We start from the raw sequence: 12,612 nt of genomic DNA, 5'->3' as shown, positions 1-12,612 counted from the left end.
AGAGAGAGAGAGAGAGAGAGAGAGAGAGAAGGGATTGGGTTTGTTTAAGACAGAGGTCAGCGAGTTTGTGTAGAATACAGGGCAAGCAGACACATCCTGCAGCTCACATGTGCCCCTGTCCTTACGTGAATAGCGCCCACTAGCTATTCATAATGCATGTTGATAAGACACTTGCTTTGTTGCCGGGCACAGAACTCTTTGTGGCTCCTGAGCATCCTGCTAATAAGGCTCCTCACAAGGACACCCCAGATGCATGGCTTTGTAGTAGCCTAGGGCACTGCAGTATCTCTTCCAAGAGAGACAGCAGCTGTACATGAAGTTACGCTCCCCGTGCCACACTCTGATCACAGTTCCCCATTATGTTCCTCCTCTCCACACTCTGATCACACGTCATGGCCCCTTGCTGTATCTCAATACGACATTTCTATCTAAGCCCTGGGACACCTCTCAGTTGTCCAGGATGCTGTCCCTAAGAGCATGCATGGACCCAATAGGTCTCTGTACATCCGGAGCCACCTGAGGTATCCCCTCTCATCTAAGATAGTCTTCAGCTACCGCCTGGCTCCCTGACCTGATTTATTTATCACAAAATCACTCTGATGACTACACACTCATGTATCATACGCTTCCCTGCAGGAATACAACAGACTAAGTCAGGCCGTTCAACATAGCAAAGTAGAGATGAGCTGGAGATGCTGTGTCCCAGCAGCCTCCGCTCTGGGTAGCATTCACTACTTCTAATTCTCATCCAAGCACAAGTCTGGCCCAGTGCTCTGTGTGGTTCTTGTTGGCATTAGAAGATGACGACAGATCAGACAGTGTGCTTTAAACAGTCAAAGGCACCAGTGTGTTTACAGACTGCTAGGATTTTGTCTTCTTATCTGAAACACAGTAAAATACTCCAGCATATCATTAGAACCCTGCTTCCCAGATGGCTCAGCCCTGACAGTAGCAAACAGCCTTCCGTTGGTCACTGTTTCACCTCTGAGAAAATATGAAGACAATATGACAATGTGCTTGCAGCATTCAGGAAACTTAGAAAGCCTTCGATCACTCACCGGTGCGCACAGAAGTTACTTAGGTGAAGCCCATATTTTTCTTCCGTGGATAACCCGTCCATCAACCAGGAGAAAATCAGAAAGCTGCCCTGGCCAGGAGGCTGAGCCACAAGCCTGGACTTCTCCAGCATGTAAGTAGAAATTCTGGCTGGTTAGGAAAAGAGACCGGATTCTGTTAAATGGCATTGCTAATTCAATTTCCATAAATTTACATGTTAATTAATTATAAAGCATGACAACAAAGCTCCTTTTCCAGCACAGACATTCAAAAAATAGGAAGAGACTTTATTTTCTACATTAGCTTAGGGCCTTCAGAGATGCTCAGCCCAAGGCATCGGGAGTTCAGAGCCAGCTTGACCCCTGCTGCCACAGCCTATGTGGTCCCTGAAAACAGCCTGCGCGATACTTGGTTAAGTCTGAGGAGCTAATACTGGTCTGTGCCCCTCAAAAAAGTTCATGCTTTATCTAAGAACTCACTCTTTGTCTAGCAGTCCTATCCCTTTAGAGGAACTTGTCACTGTGTGGAAGATCTACCCTCATTCTATCACACAGGATTCCCGCTGTGTTAGGGTTCTCTAGAGAAACACAACTGAAAGAATGAACACACACATGTATTTATTACAATGTATTTATTAGGATGGCTTATAGGCTGTCGTCCAGCTGGTCCAAAAATGTCTACCAGTGCAAGGTCCAAGCAAGGATACACTAGTTATTCAGTTCACAAGGCTGGATGTTTTATCTGGTCTTCCTGATACACCAGAATCCTGAAGAAGTAGGTTCTAACGCCAGCAAAGGAAACAGATTTGCTAGCAAGAGCAAGGAGGCAGAGTGCAAGCTTCCTTCTCCCATGGCCTTTACATAGGCTGCCACAAGAAGTGTGGCCCAGATTACAGGTGGGTCTTCCCACCTCAAAGGATCCAGATTACAGGTGGGTCTTCCCACCTCAAAGGATCCAGATTACAGGTGGGTCTTCTCACTCACTTCAAATGATTTAAGAAAAATCCTTCGCAGGTGTGTCCAGCCACTTGTGTTTTAGGTAATTCCGGATTAACTGAAGAATAGTAGATAACCAAGAATAGCTGTCACGTCCTCAGTCTGCAGTGTGTGTGTGTGTGTGTGTGTGCACGAGCATGTGTGTGCATATATATGGACTGTGTGCAGTGTGTGTCAAGTGCATGTGCGTTTCTTGCATGTATGTATGTCACGTGTGTGGTGGTGGTGGTGGTGGTGGTGGTGGTGGTGGTGGTGTGTGTGTGTGTGTGTGTGTGTGTGTGTGTGTGTGTCGTGCATATCTTCATGGCAACCTGACCAGGGAGAAATCTGAAGTTGAGATCTTATAGTTTTCACTCATTTTTATTTTCAAATAAAAATGTTTGGTGATTTTTCTACTAGATCTTAAAAGTGTGAAATAAGTTCCCAATGAGGAGAGTGTGCACTTGACTCTGTGCAGGTGTGCCACAGGTCGCCACACCGGCTCTGTTCATGGTTTTCCGTGTCAGGTAAGAAGTGGAGGCTGAGAGGTCCTTGTGCCTCTGGCCTTGGACCTGGGCTGATGCTCACACTCTTCTTCCTGCAAAGACTCCAGCTTCAGTTGAAGCCCTGATCAGACGCCAAGACACGAGTGACTGGAAAACCCTCATCTAAATTCCTAAGCAGGGGAATTATTAATCATGCTAGTTAGCACATCTCCAGCAGTGAATTAAATTGCTCAGGATTAACGGGTTCTGATGAGCAAGATTGAAAGAAAATAGCATTTTGAAAGAGCATTTACATGCAAACTCAAACACAGGCTGAGCAGAGCCCAGGCAGAGAAGAGGCTGCAGTGTCTGAAGTGAGTGGTGAGGTCAGGGAGGGAGTGGGGCTCTGGGGCTCTGGGTGTGAGAGGTTCCAGCACTTACTGCAGCCAGGCCCACCAGGAAGAGCTCCTCTCAGCTGCCAGCCTGATCTCAACAACACGTGTGTTTCAAAACAGTTTTTATGTTGGAAATGGTCTTGACAATGAATGCGGGTGTCACCCTTCACAGTTTTCTCCAGGCATGTATATATGAATCTATTTCTCCATGAACATGTTTTTTGTTTGTTTGTACCCATCTTAGTTAGGGTTCTATTGCTGTGAAGAGACACCATGACCAAGGCAACTCTTATAAGGACAACATTTAATTGGGGCAGGTTTACAGTCCAGAGATTCAGTCCATTATCATCATGGTGGGAATATGGCAGCACCCAGGCAGACATGGTGTTGGAGACGGAGCTGAGAGTTCTTCCTGTTGATCTGAAGTCTGACAGGACAGACTTTCTCACACTGGCCAGATCTGAGCATATATAGGAGACCTCAAATCCTTGCACCCACAGTGACACACTTCCACTAACAAGGCCACAACTCCTCAAATAAGGCCACACTTCCTGATAATATTACTTCCCGTGGGCCAAGCATATTTAAACCAACACAGTATCCAATGTCATCAGTAAGTGCAGTATTTCACAGAGAGACACAGGTCAATTTTTGTTCATTATTAAAGAAAGTAGAAGACATGAGTTACTCTCCTTCAGGCTACAGGTTAGGACCTCCTCCAAGGCCTTGTCTCCTCCCACCTCTAACCATCACTCCAAGCAGACTGCGGGCTCCAGAGAAGACAGCCTTTTGCCTATGCCTCTTTTCTTACTTCACAGCCTGAGCTCACTCACCCTTGGGTGAGCGGTCATCATGGAGAGAAACGAGAGGGGAGGAGCTCTTCTGGGAAGCCATCCCAGGCTTTGTGCTGCTGAACCTGGTGTGGCCATGGTGTGACCCGTCAATGTCATTTTGCCCATCTTTAATTGGAGGAAGAGAACACAGAACATCTCAGGATCCCTCTGCAGTTTCAGAAGGTACCACTAAATACACCTGTGGAATCTCCGACATGGCGTCTTCTCGGTGATGGTACTTTAAGCCCATTCCTTATCTCTAAAGCCTGGACCCGGGCAGGATCTATGAAAGCATCAAACTGAAAGCATGCTCAAGGAGACACGTGATGCCAAGAAAGCCGATGGCATGATGCAGGTGAGGCCTCGTCCCTGATCACCTCTCTCATTCATTTAGAAATCAGGACTTGACAGAAAAGTGCCAGGAGTGGCCCTTCACCTGTGCTGCCTCTCTCTTGTGGTTTGAAAAATAAAAACCCTCTTAATTTTTATGTTACCCAAGTAGGTCACACAGCTATGGTACACTGGAGGCATTTCCCACTGCAAGTGGACTGTGGTTTTCGCTGAATCCCCATTTCGTGCTGGGACTCTGGGTCTACATGCCTTGGCAGCAACCCCAACATCTACAACTGGGAAAGGGGTGGTCTTCCTACTGATGTGAAAGTGAAAGGAAAGAGAGTTGTGTTGACAGGTCTCTGCTCCTGGCAACTTGTAAGACTTAGCAGTGATAATCAGCACCACAATGCAAAGAAATTCAGATGACCGGTCTATAGCTGAAGAGGTGGAAAGGAGAGCAGGGTCCATGCCAGGCTCCAATGGCTCTATCAACCTGGCTCCTAGCCAGTTCCATGGAGCTGGGGCCTGGGAATTGTGTATGCCTTGGCTTTTGAACTTGCCAGTGTTGTCTGAATTTGTGCTGTAGCCACACAGGATGTAGTAAACCATAACCTTACAGATTCTTGACATCCATTTTTCTTCACTATTAAGTTTCATGGGAAGTCACTGTTTTGAAAGAAGTTGTCCCCATGCTAATGTGTTTCTGTAAGGAAGGGAGTCTCTTTGTCTTCTGAGATATGAGTGCCTCTTCCCATAGCATCGCCATCAGTCTTTTGTCAATGACATTCTGTTGACAGTCAGGCCAATCCAAGGCTTTCTTAGAGGCCCCGATGGATAAAAGGACATAGGGAGCCTAGCTCTGTACCCTGACCAGAAGAGATCTGACAAGGTCTCGTGTGGAGCTAGGGTCAGGGCCCTGAAAGAATCTGTTTCCTGGGAACTTGGCTTTTCCACCTGAAAAAACTGTAGCCATCAGTCTCGAAGCTGTTCTGTGCTGTCTGTGGCACACTTGGGATATCCTGTGCTTCGTTTGTGCAGCATGGCTTGATTAGCTTCAATTGTATGATGGATTTCTGTTGACTCTGTCTCATATTTTCTCCTTCAAGACTGTATAATAAAATGCCATGATTCTTAAAAAAAAATTGCTTGGTACAAGTTAAAAATTATGCAGGATCTCTTTCCCAAAGGGAATCCCAAACCACTCAGGTTGTTGCCAAGGAAACTATAGTTTTCTCTCCACCTGATGCCAAGGTGCCACCACTGAAAACAACATCTGCATAACTCACTGATCATGGGGAGGTTGAACTGGTGCCTCCACAAAGCCTTCACTCCCACTTCTTAGTGTCTTTGGAACAGGAAGGTACACTGCATGCTAGACAAAGAGAAACGTGACACCAACCCAGCCACAAACTCTTTGATCTACAATGGTGTACTATTTGCAAGATATAATAGGGCAATGGTAGAACAAAGCTCGTGAAAGGAACTAACCAATAACTGATTTAACCTAAGGCCTACCCCATGAGATAGATCCCATACTCAATGCTGCTTGGGTGGCCAAGCACATGACACTCAATAGCTCAGGGACCTAGGTAAAAGTCATAGCAATAAAATGACTGCTAATGGCATTGTGCTCTGCTCATAGGCCAAAGTCTCACTCAGCCATCATCAGAGAGGCTTGTTCCTGCAGCAGATGGAACAAATACAGAGACTCATAGCCAGACATTATTCATAGAGTGAGAGACCTTGGAAGATCCCTCCCTAAATGGATGTCTCCATCGAATCCTTCCCCTCATATCCTTTCCCTCCGCAGAAGAAAAGGAAGAAAGAGTAAGAACCTGAGGGGATGGAGAACACTAAGAGACAAGACCCTCTAAATCTCCTGAATAAACTCACAGAGACCGAGGCAGCATGCTCGGGGCCTGCCCAGGTCTGCACCAAGTCCTCTGTGTATGTATTATAGCTTCCAGTGTAGTGTGATTATGGGACTCCTGAGCATGAGAACAAGGGTCTCTGACTCTTGTGCCCTCTCTTGGGCTTGTTTCTTTGTCTTTTCCAATTCTGATGTATTATTCTTGTTTTATATATTATATCATTATGTTGTATTTTAGGTTTTTTAAGAAGCCTTTATTTTCTAATGAGAGATGGAAAGGGCATGGATCCGGATGTGGAGGGAAGTGGAAAGGACCTGGGAGGAGTAGAAGGAGGGGAGCTGTAAGCAGAATACATTATGTGTCGTAGGGGAATCAAGTTTCAACTAAAGGAAAATTTTGCATGTGCTCTCTGGTGACTGACAATCTCATAATTTTGTTCGTTTAAAAGGAGAGCCGGGGCACTGGGAACAGACATCTGCCCATCTCTTCCTTCATCTCACAGGTATACTTGGGTGGTGGTGTACAAACCTCTGCTTGCTTGGACAAGAGAAGTGAAGGTCAAGGTGAAGGGAGTGGGTACAAACACAGGGTGCTTTCTGACTCAATGGAACCTTCTTTGGCAAATCTTTCCTTATGCTTGCACACTGGCTCCCTGTGCACTTACCTGTGTGGTGAAGTCCCTCAATCCTGAAGGACCGTGGTTCCTAAAGTAGGGAACCAGGAACGACAGCTTTGTTAAATGGGTAATCAGCTGGGGAAAACATGGAGGTGGGAGCCAGACCAATAAGTTATTTGTTATTAAATTTTATACAAAATTAAAAAATATCAGTTCATAACTGCTGGTTCATAAAACTAAGCCTGATGTTTTTTATGTTGCAATTTGTAGTTACATTCTGGCAAAGTAATTGGTGTTAAATTATTTAAAAATCACTAATAACAACCGTTAGAGAAAGCATCTATCAGCCTTAACGTTAGTATGGTAATTCTCCGTGGCCAATACGATGGTAATCCCTGTTTTGTACATGCTGATAACTTAAGCAAATATAGCCTACCATAAAGAGCAAGCGCATCATGTCATCTTCATTTACTTGACCTGATTTGAATATAAGAGTCTTCCTGCAATTTCATTAGCTATTGTAATGAACATTTACAATTCAGCTGCTTTCACAGAGGCTCAACTTGAATGAATGAGCTCTCTTGGTAGTTTAGACTAATGCATCTTTCCTTTTGTAAAGTGTGTGTGTGTGTGTGTGTGTGTGTGTGGTTTGTGTGCTATGTATGTACACCTGTGTGTGTGTGTTGTTTGTGTACTATGTATGAACACCTCTGTGTGTGTGGTGTATGTGAATGGTGTGTGTGTGTGTGTGTGTGTGTGTGTGGGTGTGTGTGTGTTTGTGTATGTGTGGTTTATGTGAATGGTGTATGTGTGTGTGGTGTATGTGGATGGTGTGTATGTGTGCATGTGTATGTGTGTGTGCATTTGTGAGTCACGTGTGTATATGTGTGTGTGTGGTTTGTGTGTTGTGTGTGGTGTATGTGAACAGTGTGTGTGTGTGTGTGTGTATCCTGGTCAACTCTCTAGCAAGCATGTGAAAGCCAACAGTTGTCATTAGGCATCCTCCTCTGTGATTTTACATCTTAGTGTTTGTGACAATATTTCTCAAAGGAGCCCACTGATTCAATTGGAATGATTGGGCAATGAGTCTGCTGGCCTGCCTGCTTCTGCCTACCCAATGCTAAGGTTACAGACACAGGCAACCACACCTGCCTTAGCCTGAGCTGGGGGATCCAGACTCGAGTCCTCATCCTTGCAAGGCAGACACTTTAGAGGGCATCTCCTAGCTCCATCCCTTTCACTAGGAAGAGCCTTGGTTCAGAAGCACAACACTGTAGCACAGCTTCAGGAATATCTGATTAGTTTTCTTCAGTTCTGGAAGTATTTGTTCTTCAACTGAAACAATGTTCATGTCCTGGGGTAGGCTGAATTGTATCCACAAAAGATGTTCAAAGCCCTCACCTCTGGACCTGTGCATGGGCCTTACTTAGAAACAGTATCTCTACAGAGCACTCATGTTTCCCCAGACTGGAGGAGGGTGGGTGCTAATGTGGTATATGCAGCACAGTTCTAAGAAGACACAGCAAAGGCATGTGTCAGTGGAGGCAGTAACTAGTGTATATGCCAAACACTGAAGTGTGTGGTGAGCTCAGAAGTGGGGTCAAGCCAGTCAGACTCTGCCTGAGGGATGGCAAGAGTATCGGTCAGCGGGTACCAGAGTGCAGACTTTGAGACTTCAGAGAGCAAGCCAGTCTATGCCTGGAGGCTTCAAGCTGCCTGCTCACGTATTTGTGTCGTATGGCAGTTTCTTTAGAATGGATACCTTCCTCTCAGAAGGGAGGGTGGGCCATGGGACCTACGATGTAAACAAATGTCTCTTGTCTGGGAATGCTGAAACTTAAGATGCCGAGGGCCCCTCCCCAGCTTTTAAGAAATGGCAAACCACTTTTGGAGGCCAGATTGACCAGAGCCACAGAGAGGAGGTTCTCGGTCCTGTGGAACTACTGCACATGGTGCTGAAATGCAGGGTTGGAGTGATCACTCATGTCAGAGTTAAGTGACTCAGCTGTCAGGTGACCCAGCTACTTTTGAGTCCTTCCTGTTCCTCCTAAGGAGCCACTTAACCATTGTCCTGTTAGTGACTCCAGGAGGAAAAAAAAAATCACTGATTTTTCTCCAAGCTGGACTTTGGTGAAATTGTTACTTGAATCTGTTGTGTATTCTCTTTCTGGGGTGAGTAGCCGTGAGTGTGTGTGTGTGTGTGTGTGTGTGTGTGTGTGTGTGTATGGGTAGATGTGTGTGTGGGGGAGTGTCTGTGTGTGGGTGTTGGGTCCCTCCAGGAAAAGTCACACACAATACTTTGTTACAGCAGATCTCAGACACTGACATTCTGGAACATTCCAGGCTTCTTGCCCACTTCACTTATCTATGCTCACATGAACATGGAAACAAGGCTGCCATGTCCTTCACTGCACCTCAGAATATCAGACTAGCAGTGGGCAGAGGTCTCATCTTCAGACTTAGAGTCTTAGCACAAGGGAGTATCTTTGTAGCCATCTTGCCTTGAGTGTTCTGATTGCATTCAACTGCTCTTAAGGCTCTGTTCTCCACTCCTTCACCACATCTGAGCACATCACTGTCATGATGAGAAAGCTCGCAGCACCCCTGAGCCTCTGTGATGGATAGTCCTGGGATTAACTGATTGGCATGGACCATATCTTTACACTGCACAGCACACTTTTGTTCTCAAGCCCTGTCCATATGGCAAAATGAATAAGTCTATCTCAGAGCCTTCACTTGAGTCTCTTCTACCCAGTATCAGTGTCACTCTGCCCATTCTCCAAAGAGGATACACTCAAGACTTCAAAGTTCCGTGATGAATCTTCTCAGACTATGTGATTATCAGTTTCCTTTTACAAAGAGCAGAGGTGAGCTCTGAGGTTGAGCCTTCAGAGCACTTGGGTTTCGTAAGACCAGGACAGTCTTTATGCTCCTTTGAGAACACAATCTCAGTAGAGCCCTGACTTTCTGTGTTCTTTTCAACTAGATTTATTTGCCTTAATTTTAAAATCCTAGAAAAAATGATCACTAAAGCATTTGGCTAGATTTTTTAAAGAACACAGCAGGAAGTTTTCACAACTACAAATGTAAATGATGAGGTCAGAGGAGTCTTGATTAGAACAGAATGAGGAAGCAATATGGAAGTGAAGGAGTATGGAGCATGCCTTCCATGATATCTACAAAGTAGCTTTCCTAAGGGAAAAGGCAACCAAGTCACACACACAGAGCCCAGAGAGTTAACCAAGTCATACACAGAGCCTAGAGAGTCAATCAAGTTACACACAGAGCCCAGAGAGTTAACCAAGGCACAAGCAGAACCCAGAGAGTTAACCAAGGCACACGCAGAGCTCAGAGAGTTAACCAAGGCACACACAGAGCTCAGAGAGTTAACCAAGGCACACGCAGAGCTCAGAGAGTTAACCAAGGCACACAGAGAGCTCAGAGAGTTAACCAAGGCACACACAGAGCTCAGAGAGTTAACCAAGGCACACAGAGAGCTCAGAGAGTTAACCAAGTCACACTCAGAACCCAGAGAGTTAACCAAGGCACACACAGAGCTCAGAGAGTTAATCAAGGCACAAGCAGAACCCAGAGAGTTAACCAAGGCACACACACAGAGCCCAGAGAGTTAATCACACACACTGAGTTCAGAGAGTTAACCAAGTCACACTCAGAGCTCAAAGAGTTAACCAAGTCACACATACTGAGCTCAGAGAGTTAACTAAGACACACACACACACACACACACACACACACACACACACACACACACACAGCCCAGAGAGTTAACCAAGTCACACCCAGAGCCTAGATTCCACTGCTCTCTGGCTTTTCCTTGAGGAATCAGGGGTAGAATACACACAAGGATGCCACATCCTAGTCACATAAGCCCATTAAGCACTTTGGGGTGTGACTGGGCAGGACCATGGGAACTACTTGATAATAGAGTGTGATTGATCACCAGAACGGGCTCCATAAGTTTCACTGCACTTTTCCAGCACAGCGTGTGTGTGTGTGTGTGTGTGTGTGTGTGTGTGTGTGTGTATGTGTGTATGTGTGTGTATATGTGTGTGTGTGTGTCCTTGTGAGTGCATGCCATGTTGTACATGTGGAAGAGGGCATTCTTTGTGTCAGTCCTCACCTCCCCCCTTGTTTGAGACATGGCCTCTTTATAGGTTGTTGGGGCATACAGCAAACCAGCTGACCCATGCGCTTACAGAGGCAGGAGAACTCGGTCTCAACCTCCCCGCTCTCTATAGGAGCACTGGGTTTGCAGACTACACGTGCTGCTGCCCCTGGTTTTCCTTGGTTTCTGAGGACTCAAACTCTCAGCCACAGAGCAGCTTCTTCACCCACACTCCTCAGTGTCTCTCGTGTGTCTTTGACAATTTTCTATACCAACATCCCTGATGTGAAGCTCATGCACTCCGTTCAGGAGAAAGAAAAGAAATACAGGAAGAACAATGTCTGTCACCTTTAGGAGCAGTTAGTAAGTTCCTGTGGCAAAGAGGCTATGGACAGAGAAGGAGTCAGTCTAACAGAGCCCCAGATGCAGAGTCGCCCCGGCAGTGTGTGGACTAGGTTGTAATGCCCAGGCTCAGCCTCAGCATGGGGCGGGGGAGGGGCTGCATTAGGCTCTCAGACATCAGTGAGTATGAGGCTCCCCAGAGAATGTCCTTCCACACAGTGGAGCAAGCAGGTGGCCAGTGAGTGGCCTGGGACGCAACACTGCTGACAGACTGTTCAATCTGACCACAGTCCTCACCTGGGTCTGCATACCCATGTGGCAAATGACCAAGTCACAACTTTTTCAGTCTGCTCTCTGGGAACTTCTCGACTGGTGACTTTACACTGTGCCAGGGACCCACTGGTCAGTAAACACTTGAATTGTAAATGAGTTTCCAGAAAAAAAATACACAGCTAATATTTAAAGCAAATAAGCCAATTCTGTTTCAGTTTAGTTTGGTGATTATTTTAATGGTTAGATTGGTTGTAGTTCAATCATTTTAAAAAAATCAGATTTTATTTGAACAGATCCCCCTGGGTGCTGTGTGAAGAAACTGCACATGGCTAGGACTTGTTCGAGTGTTTGCATCTTCGTGGGAGAAGGACTATTCCTGTCAGGTTGTGTTTGTTTGGTAAACCCTTCTTCTGTGTGATGTGATTTATACAGCAGTCTTCCTGGGAAGGCTCACCTTGCAATAGAGAATATTTTTGATTTCCAGTAAAGTCTGAATTGAAACCTGATGCCTCAGGATGCAGAAGGCAGCCCAGGCTCCTCTGGGCACACCTGGCCATGTTTATCATGAGACATTTCTAGGATACAAATAAGAGGTTTAGATAATTGTAAGTGGTGGTGAGTGAACTTCTCTTCCTTCCTGTCGTGGCCTGTTGTTGGCTTCTCTCTGCTGTGTGCTGGCTTGGGGTTGTCTAGAGAGTGACTGTAAGCTTCACAGGCCCGGTGGCCTCTGTCTGTCTGGGAGCAGGGGCCCTCTGCTGGCTACATGCAGACTCACCTCCAGTTACGTGTTTTCTCCTCTGACAGAACTGCAGTTCCCAGTACTGCATGAGGCAACTGGATACATTGTTGAGTGTGGTCTTGGCATGTCCAAAGGCTTCCAAGATGCACATGGCCTGCAGTACAAGAGAGAATTTGTTTGGACTACTCCTTAAAGTAAATAAAACTGGAGGGCCATAGCAAGGGTGCTGGGGATATTGTGCTTGGTGGGAGGCTCCGTGCCCTCCACATAATGCATGCTGACGTTTTAAGGGTGTCCTTCCCTCGGACGGAAACCATGAGCGCACACAAGATTGTAGCCACTGTTAATACAGTGTCACATACCTTACCTTGCTGCATGTGAATGGAGGCCAGTGTTACACACACACACACACACACACACACACACACACACACACACACACACACTCTGCAGGGGGAGGTGCTGATGGTATACGTGCACATGTACGGGGATGACATTACGGGTCCTAATTTGTTATTCTCCACATTCTTCCCTTACAACAGGGCCTTCCCCTGTTGTAGCTAAACTGA

At 46.1% G+C, this 12,612-nt stretch overlaps 1 protein-coding gene across 8 annotated transcripts in view; it reads right to left on the bottom strand.

Annotated features, from left to right (window-relative positions):
* The window catches only part of Myo16 (myosin XVI), a 509,596-nt gene that overhangs the window by 228,873 nt on the left and 268,111 nt on the right, over nt 1-12,612 (bottom strand). For all 8 annotated transcript variants that reach the window (XM_031339016.1, XM_031339015.1, XM_031339017.1 and 5 more), the window contains 2 exons: nt 12,080-12,197; nt 1,059-1,206 (listed from right to left, as the gene is read on the bottom strand). In XM_031339016.1, coding sequence (XP_031194876.1) covers nt 1,059-1,206; nt 12,080-12,197 — 266 coding nt within the window. The remainder of the gene's footprint in view (nt 1-1,058; nt 1,207-12,079; nt 12,198-12,612) is intronic.

This window comes from Mastomys coucha, unplaced genomic scaffold (assembly GCF_008632895.1).
Source record: "Mastomys coucha isolate ucsf_1 unplaced genomic scaffold, UCSF_Mcou_1 pScaffold22, whole genome shotgun sequence".
NCBI classification, from domain to species: domain Eukaryota; kingdom Metazoa; phylum Chordata; class Mammalia; order Rodentia; family Muridae; genus Mastomys; species Mastomys coucha.
This window is presented reverse-complemented; position numbering and strand designations above follow the sequence as displayed.